The sequence below is a fragment of the Nerophis ophidion genome, linkage group LG01, assembly GCF_033978795.1.
Source record: "Nerophis ophidion isolate RoL-2023_Sa linkage group LG01, RoL_Noph_v1.0, whole genome shotgun sequence".
Classification (NCBI taxonomy): domain Eukaryota; kingdom Metazoa; phylum Chordata; class Actinopteri; order Syngnathiformes; family Syngnathidae; genus Nerophis; species Nerophis ophidion.
In genome coordinates, this window is record NC_084611.1 from 67704534 (window position 1) to 67731690 (window position 27157).

The 27157-nt window shown below is 39.1% G+C and overlaps 1 protein-coding gene and 1 long non-coding RNA gene across 3 annotated transcripts in view; one reads left to right on the top strand and one right to left on the bottom strand.

Moving 5' to 3' along the window:
- Window positions 1–27157, bottom strand: part of gstcd (glutathione S-transferase, C-terminal domain containing) — a 203109-nt gene that overhangs the window by 36950 nt on the left and 139002 nt on the right. For both annotated transcript variants that reach the window (XM_061909365.1, XM_061909357.1), the window contains exon 9: window positions 8242–8375. In XM_061909365.1, coding sequence (XP_061765349.1) covers window positions 8242–8375 — 134 coding nt within the window. The remainder of the gene's footprint in view (window positions 1–8241; window positions 8376–27157) is intronic.
- The window catches only part of LOC133558208 (uncharacterized), a 53934-nt gene that overhangs the window by 13459 nt on the left and 13318 nt on the right, over window positions 1–27157 (top strand). The window lies entirely within an intron of this gene.

Here is a 27157-nt window from a genome sequence, read left to right on the forward strand (position 1 = left end):
TGCTGTTGTTGCATATCTATAAACATAATTACATTTTCAAAAATAAGCCTTTGAGGACTTCCAATCTTTTTTTTGTTTTTTAGCATCACTATCGTTTTCAACCATATATCTTTCTAAAGTTAAAAAATACTGAACAAATGTTTTAAAGAAAGTAATACTAAGTGAATATCTGTTTTTGGCCTTAAAAATAAACCTTTTACCGAGTACTATTATGAAATTGACTAAATCATGACTGTCAATGAAATCTACTAAAATAACAGAAACTACATCAAGCTTCATAAACAAACCAATCCTTAAACACATTTTTTCAACTTCCACCCAAAAGGAAAACACAATATGACAATACCAAAACAAATGCAGGGTGGATTCGGATTCCTGACAACAACATCGGCAATCATCTGACTCTGTGATATTCCATAGTTTTAACATTTTCCCTGTGGGTAAAATGTTATAAATAATTTTAATTTGAAAAAAAAACGATTTTGCACACCGATAGTAGTTTTGTAGATTAGTTTGAATATGAACTCCCACGGAAACGGGCAGTCAAAAAAGTCCTAATATTTTCCATGTGTGTTGTATGGGACAGCCTTCTAAGATTTCTTTATCAAATAAAAATGATATATTTTTCCATTTATTTTAGTTCCCTTTTGCCAACTAGAATTTCTTATTAGAGCTTTACAAATTTATAATTTAGTAGTTCCATAATTAATTATATGTTTCCATCTTTTCCCAATTACTCTAGTTAGTTGATTAAATGAAATGAGGAAAGTTTGACCCCGGGATGAATAATTTCTTCTGTTTTCATTCAATGTCGGGTTTGTGCACTTGTTATTGGCTGATGACAGCCTATAGAAACATTGGTAAATACTAAGCAATTCATTAATCATAGTAGTGCAGTGTCTCAATTTATTGTGGATTTAAAAATTGTAATTACCGTATTTTTACGGCCCATAGGGCGCACCGGATTAGAAGGCGCACTGCCGGTGAAAGGACTATTTTCGACCTTTTTGATTATATATAAGGCGCACCACATTACAAGGCACATTAAAAGAATCATATAATTATTTTTTTTTTCTACATTGAAAACACTTCCTTGTGGTTTACATAACATGTAATGGTAGTTCTTTGGTCAAACTGTTGCAAAGATTATATTTTACAGATCATCTTCAAGTCGCTTTCTGACAGTCGCTTCTGCATGCACCGTTTTGTGAGCGGTCTTATTTACGTGGCTCACCTTCGGAAGCGTCTTCTCTCCGTCATCTTTGTTGTAGTGGTGTAGCGTGCAAGGACGGGAGTGGAAGGAGTGTCAAAAGATGGAGCTAATTTTTTTAAGGACATTCAGACTACATAAAATAGCTTCAAAGTCGGCAAGACAAGTTTTGATTAAATAAAAAAAGATTTTCAGGGCGCCTTACCGTTTGGAAATTACGGTAAATATTTGAATATAGATGTACAGGGTTTTCCCCTAAACTGCCATTATACCTGTGGTGGTGGGGGTGTGGCTATGAGCGTGGTCACCATGACATCATCGAGTAATCTGCATAATTTGCTATGATGATATGATTTTCTTTAAAAAGGCTCAAAAAATGTATCCATACCTTTAACACAAATTATTATTATTATTTGTTTTGGGCGTAAGTTGATTGGCAACATTAAATAGGCCCTAATGTGTGAATGTTGTCCGTGTATTTGTGTTGGCCCTGCGATGAGTTGGCGACTTGTCCAGCTCAGATAGGATCCAGCCCCCCTTGGCACCCCAAAAGTGACAAGCGGTAGAAAATGGATGGGTGGAGGGATTATTTGTTTTATTGTTTTGTCATATTTTTAATTGTTGCTGCTTTTTGTACAATGTACTCTTTTGAGATTGTTTTCTTATGTTCAAAGACGTTTAATGACTTTTAAAAATGAAAAACAACTGCCGCTACTGTCCTCTTAATATTTGCATATTTTGTAGATGGTAGCCCAGGGGAATATCTGCAATATATATAAAACTCACGTCCACATCGCAGACATGTCGACAACGCTCCAGACAATGGCATGCGTGTTGTTTCGGTTTGGGTAGCGCGGTTTTCGGTGATCAAAGTCTTTTTTCGGTGGTCAAGGTTTTGGTACATCACTTGTCAATAGGGCACAAATAAAAGATCTGTGTACATAAATTCATACTGTAAACACCAGCTAATGTAAATGTTTAATGTTTGTGTGGTGTAGAATGTGATGTCAGTTTTTCCTATGTTTCCAAACACGCCGTCCGTGCCTGAAAGGTGATTGGTGGAGAATGAGGAAGTGTCGTTTGCGGACTCACAAGACGAAGGTGTTTCCACGGGAGGTAAAACTTGTTGCAATTGTGCCTTGTGTTATCATAAGATTGGTAATAAAGGTAAAAAAAAAAGTGCCAGACTTTGTTATTTCTTCTGGGGGCTATACTATAATATAATTCTTTAATTTGTTTCCAAGTAAAAAACAATAACCCCTATTTTCAAGGTGTTGCGGTAATAAAAAAAATACCGTTGCGGCACGCTACATTTAATTACAATAAGGGGAAACCCTGATGTACTATAACATCTATTTTGATAAGCGTTCTCAAACACGCGGCCTGCGGGCCAATTGCGGCCCGCAAGACATTATTTTGCGGCCCACACCTCAATATGAAAATTTAATGTTGGTGCGGCCCGCGAGTTTTATATGAATGACGCTTTACAGCGTAATACTTGTATACCATCAATTTTTCCGGGAGACTCCCAAAGTTTAGTGTCCTTCCAGGGGTAATCATTCTCCCGAATTTCACCCTAACAACAATATTAAGGAGGCACCGCCTTTAGCGTCCTCTGCAACCTGTACAAACAGCGTGCCAGCCCAGCCACATGTTGTATTTCACTTCTGTAGAGGCAGTTAGCGACTGCAAGACATAGTTGATCAACAGCCACACTGGTCACACTGAGGGTGGCCGTATAAACAACTTTAACACTGTTACAAATATGTGCCACACTGTGAACCCCCATCAAACAAGAATGACAAACACATTTTGGGAGAACATTCGCACTGTAACACAACATAAACACAACAGAACAAACACCCAGAACCCCATGCTGTCAGGGTTTCCCCTGACGGTTTGTCTATGTTTTAGTTTTTTCCTCTGCATTTGTCTGTTTCCTCTGTGTTTAGTATCTCCTGTCTTTAGTTCCTGTCTAGTGCTCTTATTTTGTCAGCTTCCTGTCTTGTTCCCTGAGTGCTGTGTTCCTCCTCAGCTGCATCTGATTGGCACCTGGCCACACCTGTTGCCAATCAGCCCGCTCCTATTTGTACCTGCTTTGTCTTGTGTCAGTTGCTGGATCATTGTATTGTCGTTGCCACATGTCACTCTTGTTGTGCTACCTGTCGTGTCGTTTTGTTACAGCTACTACCTGTCATGCTACATTTTGTCCTGGTTGTCGTAGCGGTAAGCTGTTTCTGTTAGCATTAGTTATTTCCAGTTTTTCTGTTTGCTATCCACTAGCTTCCATGCTAAAGTTCCTTTTTGTTTTTCTAGTTTCCAGTGCTAGCTCCCTTAGTTTGTTATTCCGCCCACGTGCATGCTTTTTGTTTGTTCTTGTTTAGTTTTAATTAAATAATTTTTTCATATTCTATGCCTGCCTCCGTCTCTGCATCTTGGGGTTCATCAACAAATAACTCTGATACATGCAGCCCTAACTCTTCGGGGCTACAATATACACCCCCGTCTCCCCCAACCCAGCCCCCTATTGTAGCCCGGAAGAGTTAGGGCTGCATTGGATTCTGGGTATTTGTTCTGTTGTGTTTATGTTGTTACGGTGCAGATGTCTCCCAAAATTTGTTTGTCAGTCTTGTTTGGTGTGGGTTCACAGTGTGGCGCATATTTGTAACAGTGATAAAGTTGTTTATACGGCCACCCTCAGTGTGACCTGTATGGCTGTTGACCAAGTATGTCTTGCAGTCACTTCCGTGGGTCTGCAGAAGCTTCACACAATGTGCGACTGGGCCGGCACACTGTTTGTATGGTGGAAAAGTGGACGTGACGGCAGAGGACGCTAAAGGCAGTGCCATCACGGCATGCTCTATGTCCGGGTGAAAACCAAGAGAATGATTGCCCTGGGAGATTGTCAGGAGGGGCACTGATATTCGGGTGTTTCCCGGAAAGATCGCGAGAGTTGGCAAGTATGTTGCTAGGTCGGAAAAGCCATTCAAAGAAGGTGAAATTTTAAGAAATATTTTCTTGCGGCCCAGCCTCACCCAGTTTCTGCATCTAGTGGCCCCCAGGTAAATTGAGTTTGAGACCCCAGATTTTGATATTACCAGCCATCTACTGCTTATAGCAATATTTTGCCCACGTGATGGCAGACCAATCACAGAACACTGTATCTTCTGTCCTGGCAGCTGATTGGCTCAGCCACATCGACCCTCCTCTTTGCTTAAGCTCTGTGTACTGCGGTTCTGCTAAGCTATGTTCTGCTTGAGTAGTTAAAGTTAAAGTACCACTGATAGTCACACAAAGACTAGGTGTGGTGAAATTACCCTCTGCATTTGACCAATCCCCTTGTTCCACCCCCTGGGAGGTGAGGGAAGAGGTGAGCAGCAGCGGTGAGCAGCAGCGGTGGCCGCGCTCAAGAATCATTTTGGTGATTTAACCCCCAATTCCAACCCTTAATGCTGAGTGCCAAGCAGGGAGGTAATGGGTCCTATTTTTATAGTCTTTGGTATGACTCAGCCGGGGTTTTAATTCAGGACCTACCGGTCTCAGGACGGACACTTTAAACGCATTTTTTTCTGGTAACATTTGCGTTTGTTTGAACCTCTCTAATGTCGTCCATCCGTTTCGCGCATTCTCAGGCTTCCGGCTCTGAACCAAAGTCCCAAAAATGAAGCTGCTTACCATCTGAGGAAAGGTGAACCTTCTCATTGCAAAGCCAAAAATGGTGGTTTAGACAACATCAACTATGTACTAGCTGCCATTGCAATATTAATGAATCCTTGGTTGACTAAATAAAACAATAGAACCCAATTAACGCCTGTTGTCAATCATCATCATCATGCTAGACCCACTCGACGTCCTTTGCATTCGGTCTCCCCTGCGGTCCGCTCCAAGGTTTCTCATAGTCATTCACATTCACATTCCACTGGGTTGTGAGTTTTGCCTTGCCCTTAAGTTGGATCTGAACTGAGGATGCCGTTGTGGCTTGTGCAGCCCTTTGAGACACTTGTGATGTAGAGCTATGTAAAAAAACATTCATTGATTTATTGATCATCATCCAGCTAATTCTATAGCGTTAAAAATCGTGAGTACCAATATTTGATATCTGACAATTACATAAAGAGTACATACCCGATTTTACAGACTACAGACCGCACCGGTATATAAGCCGCACCCACAAAATTTTTGAAGAAAAAAATATTGTAAGATAATAATCCTAACACAGACACTTGTAAACGTATAAGCATATTAGCTAATGCTAACAACGCTCGCTTGATTACATCACAATAGCACGTATAAAAATGCATAAAATCACTCTTACAAACATCACACGGGACGGTTTAGTAAGTATTAATAGTTTTAGTTATGTTGTAAAACTTAGAAATGTTGCTTGTATGAAGAATCCATACAAGTAGAAACGCTATGGCCTACTAGAGGACAGAATGACTATTGTACTTCTGGTTGAAAGCTCTAAAGCAGGGGTGTTAAACTCATTTTTAGCCCCGGGGCCGCATAACCGGTCTGATAAAATCACGGCATGAAAATTTCAAAATAATTTATTTTTGTTGTTGTTTTACTTTGGCCAAAAATAGAAAAAACACATTGTCAAATTACAATTACCGGTAATCCTCTTGGCAAAACACTTCAATTTAGTTGAAAATTCAGAGGAAAAAAATGGTGCAGTTTCAAAGACACCATGAAGAACACAATGAACTTAGACTTTGTCTCAGTGTATTTACAAAGCCGTTAAACTTTAAGCACTTCCTGATCAGCATTTTCATGTTGGCGGTTCACCACTAAAAACGTGTATTGAAAAGCAATCGAGTGTTTACTCAAACCACCACATTGTTTAAATCCACAACTGCCAAAAAACATTCATATATCATCAAAATATAATTAAAACAACTGTCAAAAAAAGGACACCATGGTAGCCGAATCAAAGGTAACATGACTAAAAATTTAATCAATGTCAACATGGCAGATTTAAGCATAGCATAAAATACAACAAACACAACAAACGTAGAAAAACATATTTTTACAATGGAGTTCAGTGTGCACATTGTGCCATTAACGAATTGCGAGTGCTGCACAGCACATGAACTACAAATAGGATGGTCAAGTTGACTTAAGTCTTTGCATCTTACCGTTGTGTTATTTTATCCATCGAGTGGATAATTCACAATTACAAAAGGTATTATGTGTCGCTACAGCATTAGTCTGCCGCCAGCCACAACAGGAGCAGCCGACTGCTTGCACCTGCGCTGATTGGAGTAGCTGTAATCAATGCACTTTAAGTCAGCTGACAAGTCACATTAAACCGTGTGATGCATGACGTGAGGTACACTTGAATTGCCATTGTGACATCCAGTAAATTCAAAGTTCTCCGGCTTATTAGTGATTCCCAGAGCCCAAAAAAAGTCTGCGGGCTATAGAGCGTTTTCTTTTTGGGCTCCAATACTCTGGAATGCCCTCCTAGTAACAGTTAGAGATGCTACCTCAGTAGAAGCATTTAAGTCCCATCTTAAAACTAATTTGTATACTCTAGCCTTTAAGTAGACCCCTCTTTTAGACCAGTTGATCTGCCGTTTCTGGTGGCCATGGATGAAGTGCTGGCTGTCTATAGTCGGGACTCGGGGTGGACCGCTCGCCTGTGCTTCGGTTGGGGACATCTCTGCGCTCCTGACCCGTCTCCGCTCTGGATGGTCTCCTGCTGGCCACACTATGGACTGGACTCTCACTATTATGTTAGATCCACTATGGACTGGACTCTCACTATTATGTTAGATCCACTATGGACTGGACTCTCACTATGATGTTGGATCCACTATGGACTGGACTCTCACTATTATGTTAGCTCCACTATGGACTGGACTCTCACTATTATGTTGGATCCACTACAGACTGGACTCTCATTATTATGTTAGCTCCACTATGGATTGGACTCTCACTATTATGTTAGCTCCACTAACATAATAATTAATTTTTATACTCGGCAAACTCATCTTGCGGGCTGGATAAACCTGTTTTCGGGCCTGATATGGCCCGCGGGTTGCACGTTTGACACCCCTGTTCTAGAAGCTGAAAGCTCTAGAAGGGCACTGCAGCACCTGCAGTGAGAGAACTAGTCCAAGAGATGGTGCCATAGCACAGAAAATAAAACACCTTTTCCGGAGCCTTTGCTCGTTTTATTTTAAACTATTTGCATAACAGCCATCAGCAAAGAAAAATCCATAAAGTTTCTGAACCGTTCTATAAGCCGCTGGGTTCAAAGCGCAGGAAAAAAGTAGCGGCTTACAGTGTAAAATTTACGATAAGTGTTAGTGGGTGTGTGTGAAAGGTTAAAGACTTAAAATGCGCAAGTTGTTCATATAAATCATGAAATAAATAGTTTCCCTACTTTGCGGAAATTCATTTTTTCACATTTGAAGCCAGCATTATCACCTTATTGAAAAGCTTTTAAAGTTAAAGCTATTGCAAAGTTTATGTGCTGCCATCAAATTAAACATTGATAACCATAAATCATATTATGTGAGTTGTTACCCCGTTGTACTGTCTTTTTATTCTAAGTGCTGCAAATAGAAGTCGGCAAACAAATGTCACAGTTAGTAATTGATGACTGACAGGACATCCTATTGGAATTCATTGGCGCTACTTAAAATGATGAAGAATACCCACATGACCAATAACCGCAGAAATCAAGACAGTCCTGCAATAACAGTGCCGTCAACACTACTCCTACGTTGGTTTTAGTCAAACAAGTTATTCTTTTTTCAGATCACCAAATCTGATCTTTGTGACAATGAGGGGAATTTTCAGCCCTTGTTTGCTGACAGAACCAGGGTCAGGAGGTAAAAGTGTGGGGGCAATAGGGACAAAATTACAAGGAAATGGAGAGAAACAAAACAAAAGCTCATGGAGGGGGTTTCTAAGAGAGAAAATGGACAGCTAGACTTGCAAAGCGCTAAAAGGAAAACAGGCAGTGTACATATTTAAAAAAGGATGGCTAGCCTGAGGCGTGGCGGCGAGTAGACACGAACCTCCTTGGGAAGCTGAACTTGACTGCGTTTTGGATGAAGCCATAGCAACAAGGGCTGATGACGAAGGCGGCGCCTGCCTGGATGCAGTGCTCCATCACCATGTCTGTCGCCACGCCGCAGGCGTGGAGCGCGACCTAGCACATAGACATCAAGGCCGCAATTAGACTCACTTCCTTTAATAGACTTAATGCAATGCACAGATTGTAAATAATGTAAATAATTCAATGTTTATACTATGATGATTAACTTGTGTGGTGACTGGTTTATGCTGATAGTGTATATTTGTACCATGAATTGATTAACGTAGAACTCAACTTAAACAAGTTTAAAAACTAATTCGGGTGTCACCATTTAGTGGTCAATTGTACAGAATATGTACTTAACTGTGCAATCTACTAATCAAAGTTTCAATCAATCAATCAATCAATCAATCAATCAAAGCACAGGTGAGTCGAACTCATTTTAAATGAGGAGGGTAGGGGAGGGGGGGGGGGTATGCACATGGAGAAAAATCTACTCCGAAGTGGGGCCGAACAGGTAAAATCAAGGCACGATAACTTAAAAATAAAGACAACTTCACATTGGTTTTTTTTTGTTTAAAAATAGAACTAGCACATTCTGAAAATGTACAAATCATAATGTTGTTGGGTTTTTTTTTACACTTACATGGTGCAATTTATGGTATTCTACTTTTATTGGTCATTATTTATGCTTTCTGAATAAATTATGTGATAATGTTCATCAGTCAACTCCATCCATTTTCTACCACTTATTCCCTTTGGGGTCACGGGGAGCGCTTGTGCCTATCTCAGCTACAGTCAGGCGGAAGGCGAGGTACACCCTGGACAAGTCGCCACCTCATCGCAGGGCCAACACAGATGGACAGACAACATCCACACTCACATTCACACACTATGGCCAATTTAGTGTTGCCAATCAACCTATCCCCAGGTGCATGTCTTTGGCGGTGGGAGGAACCCACGCAGTCACGGGGAGAACATGCAAACTCCACACAGAAAGATCCCGAGCCCGGGATTAAACTCAGGACCTTCGTATTGTGAGGCACATGCACTAACCCCTGTTTCAGCGTGCTGCTCGGTCAGTCTACTCATTGGTGTTAATTTTCCATCTATCAAGCTAAAACAATATCAAAATCAAATTACAGTATGTTATTTATGTAGTTTTCTCTTTTTCCTCGACTGCTGCACTAACATCATGTGGTTTATTTTATTTTTTACATATGTAGCATCATCTACACCAGTCGATCCCGAGCTACCAGTCCTATTGAGGAGGGTGTGTCAGTCGATCGCCAGCCAGGCATTAAAAAATAGACCTAAAAATTAGTGATCATCAATCTTCACTAAGACGTCACTTTCGTCACTTGATTGACATTCACGGCACCCAAAGATCTTCTGAGATAACAATGGTTGATCGAGGGGAAGGCGAGAAACACTTTTTTATTTCAACAGACTCTCGCATCGTACGCCAAAGACCGACTGCACAGTTCCTGTCTTCACAATAAAAGCGCTGCTTCATCCTGCCTGTGCTAACAAAATAAGAGTCTCAAAGAAACTGGCGTGCACGGAGTGTGCCACCATTGTATTTCTTGTAAAGTTTATAAAAACGAGTATGAAAGCAGGACAAATAAGATGCCAAAACCCAACCACTCTCATGTGGTATCGGACAGAAAGGAGCACTTTTTTTCTCCTCCGTTTGAAAATGTGGACGTTATCAGCACTGCTGTCTGATTCCAATCAATGCAAGTCATCAGAATCAGTTAATACTCCAACTTATATTCTTGTCTTCTTGAAAGAAAGGAATCTATATGTGTTAAACATGCTTGTATTATTATTAAACACCTTTAACTTGTTAAGAAAAACGTCTATATAAGAATAAGGTAGGTCCCCCGACTCGGTCAATTGAAAAGTAGCTCGCCGGCAGACAAAGTTTGTCCACCCATGAGCTACACCAGGGGTAGGGAACCTATGGCTCTAGAGCCAGATGTGGCTCTTTTGATGACTGCACCTGGCTCTCAGATAAATCTTAGCTGACATTGCTTAATGCGATGAGTAATGAATAATTCCGCTGGTGATCACAATGTTAAAAATAACGTTCAAAATATAAAACATTGTCATGCATTTTAATCCATCTGTCTGTTTTCTACGGCACCTGTTCAATAAATACCAATGTTATTAAAAAGAATTAGAGACTTATTATACTCTAAAAATGTTGGTCTTACTTAAAAAATGCACACATTTAGTTGTATTCAGTGTTAAAGTGGAACATTATCACAATTTCAATAGGGTTGAAAACAATAAAAATCAGTTTCCAGTGGCTTGTTTTATTTTTCAAAGTTTTTTTCAAAATTTTACACCTCCCGCAATATCCCTAAAAAAAGCTTTAAAGTTCTTGATTTTCGCTATTTGCGATGCGACTGTCCATTTCCCTGTGACGTCATACAGGGCTGCCAATACAAACAACATGGCGGTTACCACAGCAAGATATAGCAACATTAGCTCGGATTCAGACTCGGATTTCAGCGGCTTAAGCAATTCAACAGATTACGCATGTATTGAAACAGATGGTCGGAGTATGGAGGCAGATAGTGAAAGCGAAATTGAAGAAGAAACTGAAGCTATTGAGCGAATAGCTATTGACGCTATTTGGCCATAGCGTGGGTGTACCTATTGAAGTGGCCCATAGCATGGCTGCCTTATTAGCATCGCCGGTAAAATGTGCGGACCAAACGATCAGGACTTTCGCATCTTGTGACACTGGAGCAACTTAAATCCGTCGATTGGTAAGTGTTTGTTTCGCATTAAATGTGGGTATCTAGTTTCAAATGTACATACAGCAAGCGTAAATAGCATGTTAGCATCGATTAGCTGGCAGTCATGCTGCGACCAAATATGTCTGATTAGCACATAAGTCAACAACATCAACAAAACTCACCTTTGTGATTTCGTTGACTTAATCGTTGCAAATGCATCTGCAGGTTATCCATACATCTCTGTGCCATGTCTGCCTTAGCATCACCGGTAAAATTTGCAGACACTCTAGCACATTCAATGGGGGTATGGCGGCAGATTTCTTGCCAGTGGTGCAACTTGAATCCCTCCCTGTTAGCGTTGTTACACCCTCTGACAACACACCGACGAGGCATGATGACTCCAAGGTTCCAAAAAATTCTCTAAAAAAACGGAAAATAACAGAGCTGAGACCTGGTGTTTGTAATGTGAAAATGAAAATGGCGGGTGTATTACTTCGGTGGCGTCACGTTCTGACGTCATTGCTACAAGACCGATAAACAGAAAGGCGTTTAATTCGCCAAAATTCACCCATTTAGAGTTCGGAAATCAGTCAAAAAAATACATGGTCTTTTTTCTGCAACATCAAGGTATATATTCACGCTTGCATAGGTTTGGTGATAATGCTAAACTTTAAAAAAATATTATATGGCTCTCACGGAAAATTATTTTAAAATATTTGGCTTTCATGGCTCTCTCAGCCAAAAAGGTTCCCGACCCCTGATCTACACAGTTTCAAATAATTGCTATTGCGACATCTTGTGGAGACATTTAAAATAGCAGTTTCTTTCATCCAAAAATTTTGGCAAATTTTTATACTTAGCAAACTCATCTCGCGGACCGGATAAGACCTGTTCACGGACTAAGGATTAAGCTTGCTTGCACCAGTAAGAGTCATAGTACAATAAAGTTTACCTGTATTCCGGGTGGTTATTTTGTACATTGAACAGAAAGGCTTTTTGTTATAAATAGAAACCCTTGCACTGAAATTGGCCTCATCCTGCTCAAACAGCCACAGAAAACCTTTGTTCGTGTCTTCCAAGAATGTGTCACTTGGCGTCCGGGAGTCTTAATCCACGGGAAGCAGCCTTGACAGCAGCGCCAAGGAACAGAACATCAGAGCCAGCGAGCGCCAGAGATAGAATGTGGACACAACGAGCATGCACTAAGGTTCCAAGGTTTTGTCTGATCCCCCTTTTTACACACCAAAAGCCCAAAAAGTACAATGGACCCTGTACGGTTGACGCCCCTGATTTTTAAACATTTTTCTGGGGAAAAATGCACTTGTACAGTCAAATAATTAGTTTGAATAAGTCAAAGGGTTTTCAAAATTGTTGAGGCAGCAGTGATCCCGCTTCACTCAGCATAACTTTAAATGTTGAGTACAGTGGAGCCTGTCAAGTTGAACTCTTCTGTGGTCAAACACATTTTAGGGGAGGAAAAATAACGCCTGTAAAGTCAAATCATCAGAGTTTGAATAAGTCAAAGAGTTTTTTTTTTAAATTGGTAGCGGTTACCTGTGTCAAGACTGTGTTTGTTTTCCCAGGGTGTAAAGCCACTGTACTGGACAAGGCGTGAAGGTAAAGACATGATTTAATTAATCTATCAAAAGAACAAACCAAAGGCTTGCACTAAACTTAGCTCGGACCATAACTATAAACACAAAGCCTGAACTATGGACATAAACAAAACACTTACTGTGGTGTGAAAAAGTAAAAAAAACCACAACAGAGCAATGGCATGAGCACTATGGTGTGGACCGCGTAATCATTCAGGTATCAGGTGTAATGTCACCAGGTCGACTACCTGGCAACTACAGGCTTAAATAATAGTGACATAATTAATAACAGGTGCGTGAGTTCAAACAACTGAGACAGGTGGAAACTAAAACAAACCACGGTGCGCAAAAACCGGAACTAATGGAGTCAAAAACAAAACAGAACATAACGAAACAGAATCCAGAGCACAGAACATGACAACCTGATCCCGTTTTACTCACCAAAACTTGAAGTGTTGAAGTACAGTGGAGCCGAATGACGAGTTTAAATACTTGCATGGCAGTTAAAGTAAAAAAAAAAAAAAAAAAGCTGCTTTAAACAATCCTGTATAGCTTATAAAGGTTTTTAACTAAGATTTTATTACAAGTAGAGATGTCCGACAATACATTTTTTGCCGATATTCCGATATTGTCCAACTCTTAATTACCGATGCCGATATCAACCGATACCGATATATACAGTTGTGGAATTAACACATTATTATGCCTAATTTTGTTGTGATGCCCCGCTGGATGCATTAAACAATGTAACAAGGTATTCGAAAATAAATCAACTCAAGTTATGGAAAAAATGCCAACATGGCACTGCCATATTTATTATTGAAGTCACAAAGTGCATTATTGTTTTTTTAACATGCCTTAAAACAGCAGCTTCGAGGAGGCTGAGGTGGGCGGGGTTGGGGGGTGGTGTGCCGTAGAGGCGGGGGGGGGGGGGGATATTGTAGCATCCCGGAAGAGTTAGTTCTGCAAGGGGTTCTGGGTATTTGTTCAGATGTGTTTATGTTGTGTTACGGTGCGGATGTTCTCCCGAAATGTGTTTGTCATTCTTGTTTGGTGTGGGTTCACAGCGTGGCGCTTATTTGTAAAAGTGTTAAAGTTGTTTATACGGCCAACCTCAGTGTGACCTGTATGGCTGTTCACCAAGTATGCCTTGCATTCACTTGTGTGTGTGAAAAGCCGAAGATATTATGTGATTGGGCCGGCATGCAAAGGCAGGGCCTTTAAGGTTTAGTGGTGCTCTGTACTTCTCCCTACGTCCGTGTACACAGCGGCATTTTAAAAAGTCATACATTTTACTTTATGAAACCGATACCGTTAATTTTGAAACCCATCCATCCATTTTCTACCGCTTATTCCTTTCAGGGTGGCGGGGGGCGCTGGTGCCTATCTCAGCTAAAATCGGGCGGGAGGCGGACCACACCCTGGACAAATCGCCAACTCATCTCAGAATTTTGAAACCGATACCGATAATTTACGATAATTTACATTTTAAAGCATTTATTGGCCGATAATATCGGCAGTCCGATATTATCGCACATCTCTAAATACAAGGGTGTCCAAACTTCATACTTCAAGAATGTGTGCGCGTTTGTGTTCATTATCAATAAAATCAGTTCAATGTAGGTAATATTTGCTAGTAAATGGCATAAAGTCAAAGAAAAAAAGCTTTGTTTAAAACCAAGCCAAAGTACAGTATGTTATTGTTAGGATTACAATTATCAACATTTTCAACATTTAATTGAAATTATTTTTCTTTTTAAGTATGTGCTGAAAGCCAATAAAAAAAAGACAAGTTGTGAGCCGCAAGTGACCCACAAGCTGCACTTTGGACATTTCTGTTTTATGAGCTTCTTCCTCAAACATGTGCATTGACTTAACCAAGCGATTACTGAAGACTTTGTGAAACAATGCTTTTAAAAGTGTTAAAGATGCCATATATAGTAATGTGGCCAGAAATGGTATTGCAATCAGGGTCGAAATCCTACTCCGAGGGACTTCAAATGGCAATCGACAAAACCTACGCTGTAGGTTTTTGTCTTCTTTATGCTTCTTGCGAGATGGTTTACTAAGTAATTATGCCACATTTAACTGATGTCAATTGGCCAAATGTATTTGTAAAGTTACGCAGCAATATTTTAGTCGGGAGTCGGGACAGATTGTTGGCATTACCCTGCTAAAATGTCTCGTTTGACCGCATGGACCATCGAAATATATTATGTATAATTATATATAATATACTATATATCGCATAAGCTTACTTTGATGGCAAGCCAAGGCCAACAGTAAAATTACCGCCACATTTTGTTCAGCATAACTCCATGTTGCATCCACCCCGACGCACTGCATTCTCTTCCATGTACGCACATCCAAAGAGCATCATACACAAATACTAATAGGCGGAGTAGACATTGAAAGGGTGAAATAAACTAGATTTTTTGGTGTAATATATGATAAAATTAACTGGAATTCTAATAAAAAAATATGCAACACAAGACATATTTGAATAATCAAAAAAACCAAATATGTTTTGGACCAACAATCACTCCATATTCTCTACTGCTCGCTAGTGTTACCACATCTGAGTTGTTGTGCAGAAATATGGGGAAACAACTACGAATGTGCACTTCATTTACTGACCATGTTACGAAAAAGATCAGATAGACTGATAAATAATGTTGGATATCATCATCATCATCATCAGCCGTTGTCAGTCCACTGCTGGACGAAAGCCTCAGCATGTTTCTGCCAAAGTGAAGGATCTCTAGCTGCTCCCTGCCACTGCACTGTTCCCCAATATTTGTCTATTTCATCTCGCCATCGCACTCTCTGTCTTCCTCTATTTCTGCTCCCATCCATGGGTCTCCATGATGTCATTAGAGAAGTCCATCGATTATCGGTTCGCCTACTGATATGTCCAACCCACTTCCACTTATTTAATTTGATAGTTCTCATAATGTCTTGGACTTGCGTTTGTTTTCTCACCCATTCATTTGTTTTTCCGTCTTTATATGTGATTCCGAGCATATTTCTTTCCATGTTGTGTTGTGCTGCTGCCATTTTCTTTTCCATTTTATTTGACAATGCCCAGGTTTCAGCTCCATATGTCATGGTTGGTAACACGCATTGATTAAAGACCTTTCTTTTTAGGCTTAATGGTATTTCTCCTCTCATGATGTTGCTCAGTTTTCCATATTAGCACCAGCCCAATCTGATTCTCCTCCCTATCTCCTGCTCTTGACTCTTTTCTTCTAGGCTAAATCTCTGCCTCAGATAGATATATTCATTAACTTCATCAATTTCATTTCCATTAACAGTCACAGGTCCATGAGGTACCATGGAATTTGCCATAACTTTTGTTTTCTTCATATTCATTTTCAATCCACAACATTTGCTGGCATTTGCAAGGTCTTTAAGCATACCTTCCACTTCACTGAGTTGCTCTCCCAAGACAACAATGTCATCTGCAAACCTCAGATGATTAAATTTGTCTCCGTTGATATCAACTCCTTTATCCTCCCACTCCAGAGAGCAAAATATGCCTTCCAAACAAGCTGTAAACAGTTTAGGCGAAATTGTATCGCCTTGTTGGACACCCCTCTTTATGTGGATTTTCTCGCTTGGTTTGTGCATCGTAACTGTGGTAGTGCAGTTTGTGTAGATGTCCTTGAGTAAGTTTATGTTGGATATAGAGAACATACAAACACTTTATATAGTGAATCAAAAATATTGAAATTCAACAATTTGGTAAAATTGCAAACAGCTCAAATTATACACAAAGCAAACTATAACCTGCTACCCAATAATATACAACAATTCTTCTCAACTAAAGAGGACAGATATATCCTATAAAAACAGATATAAAACGTTTGTATGCACGTACAACATTTAAGATCTTTAGTATATCAGTAAGCGGAATTATGCAATGGATTGAGCAAATAAGTTAAACAATGTATTAATATGATCCAGTTTAAGAGGTTGTTCCAATTAAAAGTGCTTACAAAGTACAAAGAAGAAGAATTATTAGAAATACCTTTAACCTTGTTGAAAACGGGATATTCGTCATCTCAGTATGTTTATCATGACTGAGCTGATTATATATGGCAAAAACTGCTGCATTAATCATTCACTGATGTAATTGTGATACAAAAACAAGGGAGTAAATGGACGTACAGTGGGGCAAAAAAGTATTTAGTCAGTCACCGATTGTGCAAGTTCTCCCACCTAAAATGATGACAGAGGTCTGTAATTTTCATCATAGGTACACTTCAACTGTGAGACAGAATGTGAAAAAAAAATCCAGGAATTGACATTGTAGGAATTTTAAAGAATTTATTTATAAATTATGGTGGAAAATAAGTATTTGGTCAACCATTCAAAGCTCTCACTGATGGAAGGAGGTTTTGGCTCAAAATGTCACGATACAGGGCCCCATTCATTCTTTCCTTAACACGAATCAATCGTCCTGTCCCCTTAGCAGAAAAACAGCCCCAAAGCACGATGTTTCCACCCCCACGCTTCACAGTAGGTATGGTGTTCTTGGGATGCAACTCAGTATTCTTCTTCCTCCAAACACGACGAGTTGAGTTTATACCAAAAAGTTCTATTTTGGTTTCATCTGACCACATGACATTCTCCCAATCATCAGCTGTATCATCCACGTATCCATTTTGGTATAAACTCAACTCGTCTTGTTTGGAGGAAGAAGAATACTAAGTTGCATCCCAAGAACACCACACCTACTGTGAAGCATGGGGGTGGAAACATCATGCTTTGGGGCTGTTTTTCTATTAAGCGGACAGGACGATTGATCCGTGTTAAGGAAAGAATGAATGGGGCCATGTATCGTGACATTTTGAGCCAAAACTTTTTTGCCCCACTGTATGTATTTGTAAACGCTCTGAAGTGGGAACGGGGTAGGATTAAATAAGCTTTGCTTCTTCCTACTCCGTTTTGGACATGACGTAAAGAGAAATAATGTGTGATGTATTATACTGTAAGTGTGTTCATGTTCTAAATAAACTAAACTCAATCAATCAATCATCCAATCATCGTCTTTCAGTGCAAAGTGCGATCCCTGAGCCACCCTACGTTACGCATAAACCATATAGCCTACAACCATGACAACACACAAAGTAGAAAATCATTACACGTAATGCATTATATTGTGCCAAGCAAATACCACCCCATATGTGCCTGATGCACATACAGTACCAGAAACCGCAATTAGCCTTGCTAATGTTGGAACACATTTCCTCAGTATATTGAGAAGGAAATAGGCATTGACACTACCCAGATCCACACAGGTTTTATTTGAAGAAAATATATTTATTCCTGTCAGTTGGATGACTCATCGACATACAGGCTAACGGGCATATATTTCCCCCGTTAGCATGTATGTCGATGTGTCATTGACCGGGCTAGCATGCTAAGCATTCGTTGCATGAACATACTAACTTTGTTAGACAAGATTATAGACTTTGTTGGATAATATAGTTTAAATACGAAATGTCCATTTCCATTTAATACAAGTATTCAGAAAACGTAGATGCCTGACTTACCTATTAAGGAGAAAAATGAGCAAATTTGGCGTCAGATGAAAAAAACATTGTCTCCCTTCAATGGTCTCCATCTTTCAAAGGCATCCCCGATACAAATCCTCATTTTGTTCCTGGCTTTGTCATAAGTTAAGAACCGTAACGACGCCTTTTAGATTTCCTAAGGTTTGACATGTTTAGTAACTTTACCAGTGGCAGTAGCCAGATGAAGAGGGCGGTGCATAACTGACAACCTGGATGTGACACACTCACGGACTTTGTAATTGGTCAAACAATACAGGACGGGGAATTGATATGAAAACAGTAAGATTTCGGGGCTGTAAATCTTATTTTGAAATGAGGATATCCCGGCCGAACTACCGTTATCAGTTATAAAGGTATTCGAGAAGAACATGATTTATTAATGCCTTTTGACATATCAAGGCCATTTAATGATGACTTGACATGAAAGTATTACATATGGCACTTTTAATTAAGAGCAAAGTTGCATTTATTAACATACCACTTTAGCCACCACATCACATTGAAAATGTTATAATATGATATATTAATTAATCATGTGCTCCAGAATTTGTGAATCCGATTTACATTTTCTATTAAAAGACTGAGTGCAGAATTGTTTGAAGGACGACTTTTAAATAAATCAAAATATTAAAGAAAAAGATGTGTGACATTATTATAATTTATAATATTAAGTACAAAGACCAAGTAAGAACATTTAGCTGATTATACATAGTATATCAAGAAAACCAAAAAGAACATAGTATTGTGTAAATGAAAATATATATTTTTAAAAAGCTAGGGCGAGCTGCAGTACTTACAAGTAGGAAGAAAGGTCAGACCAACTATGTATAGAGGCACTAAAAAAAACACATGCTGTAGAGTGCAATAATCGGTGCACTTTACTACTCAACAAGTCGTGCAAATCAAGAGCAAAAGCTGCTGGATATAAAATTACAGCAGGTACATGAATACAGCAGATGGTCATAAATAAAGTTAAAGTATCAATGATTGTCACACACACTAGGTGTGGCAAAATTATTCTCTGCATTTGTCCCATCACCCTTGATGACACCTTGGGAGGTGAGAGGAGCAGTGGGCAGCGGCGGTGCCGCGCCCGGGAATCATTTTTGGTGATTTAACCCCCAGTTCCAACCCTTAATGCTGAGTGCCAAGCGGGGAGGTAATGGATCCCTTTTTTTATAGCATTTGGTATGACTCGGCCGGGGATTGAACTCACGACCTACCGATCTCAGGGTGGGCACTCTAACCACTAGGCCACTGAGTAGGTGCAGAATGAGGGCAGAACACAGATGGATTGGGAATATACCTGCGAAAAGAATCCTCTGTGACAATTTGGTAGTTCTGAACGTTAAATTAATTCCAAAACATCAAAAAAAAAGAAAGCATATTCACAATTAAAAGTAGTAGGACTCCACCGTCACCATACATAAGGGTCAAATAGTTCTTTATTTTCTTCTTTTTACAGTCAAATGGTCATGTCTTGTGATCATGTTTGTTTTTGACTCCATTAGTTCCTGTTTTTGCGCCCCCTGGTTTGTTTTTAGTTTCCATGACAACTCATTAGTTTCACCTGTCTGATTTTTTTTATACTCACATACCTGTTATTAATCATGTCACTATTTAAGCCTGTAGTTGCCAGGTAGTCGACCTGCGACAATACTCTAATGCAGGGGTCACCAACGCTGGCCTGTTCTAAAAATAGCTCAAATAGCAGCACTTACCAGTGAGCTGCCTCTATTTTTTAAATTGTATTTATTTACTAGCAAGCTGGTCTCGCTTTGCTCGACATTTTTAATTCTAAGAGAGAAAAAACTCAAATAGAATTTGAAAATCCAAGAAAATATTTCAAAGACTTAGTCTTCACTTGTTTAAATAAATTCATTTATTGTTTTACTTTGCTTCTTATAACTTTCAGAAAGACACATTTTAGAGAAAAAAATACAACTTTAAAAATGGTTTTTGGATTTTTAAACACATATACCTTTTTACCTTTTAAATTCCTTCCTCTTCTTTCCTGACAATTTAAATCAATGTTCAAGTAAATTTATTTTTTTTATTGTAAAGAATAATAAATACATTTTAATTTAATTCTTTATTTTAGTTCTGATGCCTTCAGTGACTATCGAGAATGTATATAGTCATGAAAATAAAGAAAACGCATTGAATTAGAAGGTGAGTCCAAACTTTTGGCCTGTACTGTATATTTGAACAGTGTACATTTTCAAAACATAAATGATGATGCTTTTGGAGAGTGTGGGCATGGTTTCATTTGCAATCTGGGAACGCCTCCAGAATCTAAAATTTTGCAGACAGACTCAAAAAAAGTGGCTATGGAGCAAAATGTATGCAAAATTTACACAAATGCGTATCCAATACATATTATCTAGACCAGTGGTTCTCAACCTTTTTTTCAGTGATGTACCCCCTGTGAAAGTTTTTTTAAATTCAACTATCCCCTAATCAGAGCAAAACATTTTTGGTTGAAAAAAATAAATAAATAAGTACAAACCCTGTTACGTATGAGTTGGGAAATTGTGTTAGATGTAAATATAAACGGAATACAATAATTTGCAAATCATTTTCAACCCAGATTCAGTTGAATGTGCTACAAAGACTTGATATTTGATGTTCAAACTCCTAAACTTTTTTTTTCTTTTTTTTTTTCAGTTTATAATTAACTTAGAATTTCATGGCTGCAACACGTGCCAAAATAGTTGGGAAAGGGCATGTTCACCACTGTGTTACATCACCTTTTCTTTTAACAACTCTCAATAAACCTTTGGGAACTGAGGAGACACATTTTTGAAGCTTTTCAGGTGGAATTCTTTCCCATTCTTGTTTTGTGTACAGCTTAAGTTGTTCAACAGTCCGGGGTCTCTCTTGTGGTATTTTAGGCTTTATAATGCGCCACAGATTTTCAATTGGAGACCGGTCTGGACTACATGCAAGCCAGTCTAGTACCCGCACTCTTTTACTATGAAGCCACACTGATGTAACACGTGGCTTGGCATTGTCTTGCTGAAATAAGCAGGGGCATCCATGATAATGTTGCTTGGATGACAACATATGTTGCTCCAAAACCTGTATGGACCTTTCAGCATTAATGTTGCCTTCACAGATGTGTAATTTACCCATGCTTTGGGCACTAATACACCCCCATACCATCACAGATGCTGGCTTTTCATCTTTGCACCTAGAACTGTCCTGATGGTTATTTTCCTCTTTGGTCCGGAGGACACGACGTTCACCGTTTCCAGAAAACAATTTGAAATGTGGACTCGTCAGACCACAGAACATTTTCCCACTTTGCAGCAGTCCATCTTAGCTGAGCTCGGGCACAGCAAAGCCGGCGGTGTTTCTGGGTGTCGTTGATGAATGGCTTTGGCTTTGCATAGTAGTTTTAACTTGCACTTACAGATGTAGCGACCAACTGTAGTTACTGACAGTGGTTTTCTGAAGTGTTCCTGAGCCCATGTGGTGATATTCTTTACACACTGATGTCGCTTTTTGATACAGTACCGCCTGAGGGAACGAAGGTCTGTTATATCATTGCTTACGTGCAGTGATTTCTCCAGATTCTCTGAACCTTTTGATGGTATTACGGACTATAGTTGGAGACATTCCTAAATTCCTTGCAATAGCCCATTGAGAAATGTTGTTCTTAAACTGTTTGACAATTTGCTCACGCATTTGTTCACAAAGTGGTGACCGTTTCCCAATCCTTGTTTCTGAATGACTGAGCATTTCACGGAAGCTGCTTTTACAGCCAATCATGGCACCCACCTGTTCCCAATTAGCCTGTTCACCTGTGGGATGTTCCATATAAGTGTTTGATGAGAATTCCTCAACTTTATCAGTATTTATTGCCACCTTTCCCAACTTCTTTGTCACGTGTTGCTGGCATCAAATTCTAAAGTTAATGATTATTTGCAAAACATTTTTATCAGTTTGAACATCAAATTTGTTGTCTTTATAGCATATTCAACTTAATATGGGTTGAAAATGATTTGCAAATCATTGTATTCCGTTTATATTTACATCTAACACAATTTCCCAACTCAAATGGAAACGGGGTTTGTAAAATACAGCACAAGGTCATCGGTTTCTGATTTATTAAATTGTATAGCAGTGCAAAATATTCCTCATTTGTTGTGGTTTTTCTTGAACTACTGGGAAAAAAGATATAAAAATAACTAAAAACCTATTGAAAAATAAACAAGTGATTCAATTATAAATAAAGATTTCTACACATAGAAGTAATCATCAACTTAAAGTGCCCTCTTTGGGGATTGTAATAGAGATCCATCTGGATTCATGAACTTAATTCTAAGCATTTCTTCACAAAAAAAAAAAAATCTTTAACACCAATATTTATGGAACATGTCCACAAAAATTAATATTGCATTGTTGCATTTCTTTTCACATTTTATGAACTTACATTCATATTTTGTTGAAGTATTATTCAATAAATATATTTATAAAGGATTTTTTATTTTTTGGAATATTTTTTAAAAATCTCCCTTGGCCTACCTTCAAGTACCCCCAGGGGTACGCGTACCCCCATTTGAGAACCACTGAGCTAGACCACAAGATGAAATTGTCAAAGGACCACTTTAAAAACTGTCTGTACGGACCTGTACAGTTAGTGAAAGGGTTTATGATGGGCAATGTTTGACACTGGAACTGATTATTTCCATTTCCATTAATTTTGATGGAAACTATTGGGGTCGAATAACATGGCCGAAAAGATCATCCTCACAGGTTCAACTGAATTTCCTTTTCAGAAATGCGACTCAATGGAGATTTTAGAGCAGGGGTAGGGAACCTATGGCTCTAGAGCCAGATGTGGCTCTTTTGATGAATGCATCTGGCTCTCAGATACATCTTAGCTGACATTGCTTAACACCAGACCTGAGGCCCGTTATGCTTTTCAATCAGGCCCGCTGGACATTCCCAAATAATTTTTTTAGATCTTCAAAATGGAAATTATAGCTGCCATTAGGGTGTGCAGTGATGTTTTCAAATTACCGTGAGTCTTGAACTATACAAAGTGTTTCAATGATTGAAATCTGCTCTTTTGCATGATACACTAGTTACTATGGTAATCTAATTAGTTACTGTGCTAATCTAATTAGTTACTGTGCTAATCTAATTTGTTACTGTGGTAATCTAAGTCACGGCAGCTCAGACGAGGCACCAAGCAGTGTGGTTGGTGAGCGTTTCCACAGTGTTTCCAGAGCAGTCAACCTGAAATGCGGGTGTCAAGGACAGACGCGGAAAGACATTTTTACAACAAAGTTCTAAAGCTTAGTGATGTATCAGATTGTAAGTGGGGTTTTTTACCCTTCACTTTCATAATTCGCTGTGTTTGTTGCATTGTTTGATTGTAAAATATGTCGATCAAGAGGTGGTGTGACGTTCATATGTTGTCAATATTCAGTGTTTTATCATTCATAGTTTATATTGTAAATCCCACATGCTTTATTTTCATGTACATTCTGGGTGTCTCGTTCAGTAAAAAAAATGTAAAATACCATTCTGTTTTTTTAAGACAGTCTCTCATAACTTTTTTAGCATTCAATCAGACATTATTGTGAGTTTTTGTATTAGTGTTCCTAAAAATCAGATAAACCGGCCCTCAGACACATTTTTTTCTGTAATTCCGCTGGTAATAAGTATTACAAATAACGTTGAAAATATAAAACATTCTCATGCATTTTAATCCATCCATCCATTTTCTACCACACCTGTTCAAGAAGTCGCATCAATGGTATGATGTATTTTATTCATTATTGGTTAACTTCAGAATAAAAATGTTATAAAACAAAAATAAGACCTATTATACTCTAAAAATGTTGGTCTTACTTAAAAATGCATACATTTTTTTATTTTTTTCAGTGTTAAAAAATATTATATGGCTCTCACGGTGATACCTTTAAAATATTTGGCTTTGATGGCTCTCTCAGCCAAAAAGGTTCCCGACCCCTGCTTTAGAGTGAAACTTACAATGCACAAGCAAAGGCGTCTGTCTTGTTCTACATAAACCTCAATCCAAAACATTACTCAAAAGTGCTGCCGTTAGCCATGAAAGAACAGCAACATTTTCATTTTCCATGTTTTTTTTCAAATTGTTTCTGATGTCTGTACAACACTTTGGCCAACAGGGGTTGTTTTTAAATATGATATATAAATGAATAAACTCAACTGAAATAAGGAAAAAGAGAAAAGTTTTTTTCTTTGGTGATATCACCTCTGCAATCACAAACAAGACCCGGCCCTCCCAATTACCTGGGCCTTATTTTCCACATCCACTTTTCAAAATAACATGAAAAACATGCAGATTGCAACCTTTTACCGAAACCAGTTGCGTGCAGCCTAAGCCCCAAAAGAAAATGTATGCACTTGGCCACGGATCACACCTTGCAGTTTTGGCAGCAATATCGTTGGGGAAAAAAATGTGCAAAATGCTTACTTTTGTCAAATGTGTCTACTAAAAACTTCACTTCAAACAGCTTAAGTCATATGAACAAATTTGCATTTGGAATCACACAACTCATAAAAATGTCAGCTCAGCCAGCATCAAAGCAGTTAAATTTGATTGCGTTTTTTTTTTTACGGCACACACTGTAAAAGATGAGACGTGTAAGGCATATTTAACACTCCTCCTGAGTTAAGACTGTTCTATTGTTTATGGAACATTCCACCAAACCGGTGCTAATTGTTTGTTGTAAAGCTTTCAAAAATAATGATTACCATTGAAATACAAATTGTTATCCCCTGCTACTCTGGAGGTTTCTTTCGCCCCATGGTAACAATAATGCCGGAATTTTTTAGACCATCCCACTCTGGAGGCTGTTCTCCGAAAATTTAGTTTCAGACGCTGTTTGTGTGGGGATAAAGGGCTAAAACTGTATATACAGTCGTGGTCAAAAGTTTACATACACTTGTAAAGAACATAATGTCCTGGCTGTATTGAGTTTCCAATCATTTCTACAACTCTCAATTTTTTGGTGATAGAGTGATTGAAACACATTGTTGCATGCGATGAATTGGAAGATGCTGGAACACAGGTGTCAGTGTCCACAGTCAAGGGTGTTTTGCATCGCCATGGACTGAGAGGCTACCATGCAAGAAGGAAACCCTTGCACCTTAAGGCTTGTCTAAAGTTGGCTGCTGATCACATGGACAAAGATAAAACCTTCTAGAGGAAAGTTCTGTGGTCAGATGAAACAAAACTCGAGCTGTTTGGCCACAATACCCAGCAATATGTTTGGAGGAGAAAAGGTGAGGCCTTTAATTCCAGGAACGCCAGGCCTATCGTCAAGCATGGTGGTGGTAGTATTATGCTCTGGGCCTGTTTTGCTGCCAATGGAACTGGTGCTATACAAAGAGTAAATGGGACAATGAAAAAGGAGGATTACCTCAACATTCTTCAGCACAACCTAAAATCATCACCCCAAAGTTTGAGTCCTGGGCGCAGTTGGGCGTTCCAACAGGACAACGACCCCAAACACTCGTCAAAAGTGGTAAAGGAATGGCTGAATAAGGCTAGAATTAAGGTTTTGGAATAGTCTTCCCAAAGTCCTGACTTAAAACCCACCCAGAACAAGTGGAAAATGCTGAAGAAACAAGTCCATGTCAGAAAACCAACAAATTTAGCTGAACTGCGCCGATTTTGCGCAGAGGAGTGGTCAAAAATTCAACCAGAAGCTTGTGGATGGCTACCAAAAGTGCCTTACTGCAGTGAAACTTGCCAAGGGACATGGAACCAAATATTAATGTTGCTGTACATATACTTTTGACCCAGCAGGTTTGATCACATTTTCAGTAGACCCATAATAAATTCATAAAAGAACCAAACTTTATCATGTTTTTTGTGACAAACAATTATGTGCACAAAAATAAGAGTAGTAGAAACTAATGTAAACTCAAGACAGCCATGACATTATGTTCCTTACAAGTGTATGTAAACTTTTGATCGTGACTGTATATGTGCCTGTTGGTCGATCTGCTGGTCACTCTTTGAGCGGGGGGGCACTGAAGTCATATTAATACATCCAGTTTTTTTCTAATGTTTTTGGGATCTACTTGTAGAGTCCCAGAGATCGACTGGTCGATCATGATGGATGGATTGGCGACCCCTAATATACATGCTTTAAGTTTATATGTAATGTCATAAAAGGCACACCCCATGATACTATTTACAGCATTTTAAGCATTTTCTCTGTGAACAAGACACTGAGTCATGACGACATAAAAGTAACCGGTCTGTGTTAGCTCCTGCAATAACAATATCAATATAGCTTGGTTGATATGCAGGTAAATGGAAGATCTTTTTTTATAGGCAGAAGTACAGATGTCCAATAATATCCAACAGCCGAGATTATCGGCCGATAAATGCTTTAAAATGTAATATCGTAAATTATCGGTACCGGTTTCAAAATGTAAAATTTATTACTTTTTAAAACGCCGCTGTGTACACGGACGTAGGGTGAAGTACAGAGCGCCAATAAACCTTAAGGGCACTGCCTTGGCGTGCCAGCCCAGTCACATAATAACTACGGTTTTTCACATACGCAAGTGAATGCAAGCATATTTGGTCAACAGCCATAAAGGTCACACTGAGGGTGGCTGTATAAACAACTTTAACACTGTTACAAATATGCGCCACACTGTGAACCCACACCAAACAAGAATGACAAACACATTTCGGGAGAACATCCGCACCGTAACACAACAGAACAAATACCCAGAACTCCTTGCAGCACTAACTCTTCCGGGACGCTACAATATACACCCCCCGCTACCCCCAACCCGCCCACCTCACTCTCCTCATCCTCTCTCAGGAAGAGCATGTCCCAAATTCCGAGCTGCTATTTTGAGGCATGTTAAAAAAAATAATGCACTTTGTGACTTCAATAATAAATATGGCAGTGCCATGTTGGCATTTTTTCCCCATAACTTGAGTTGAT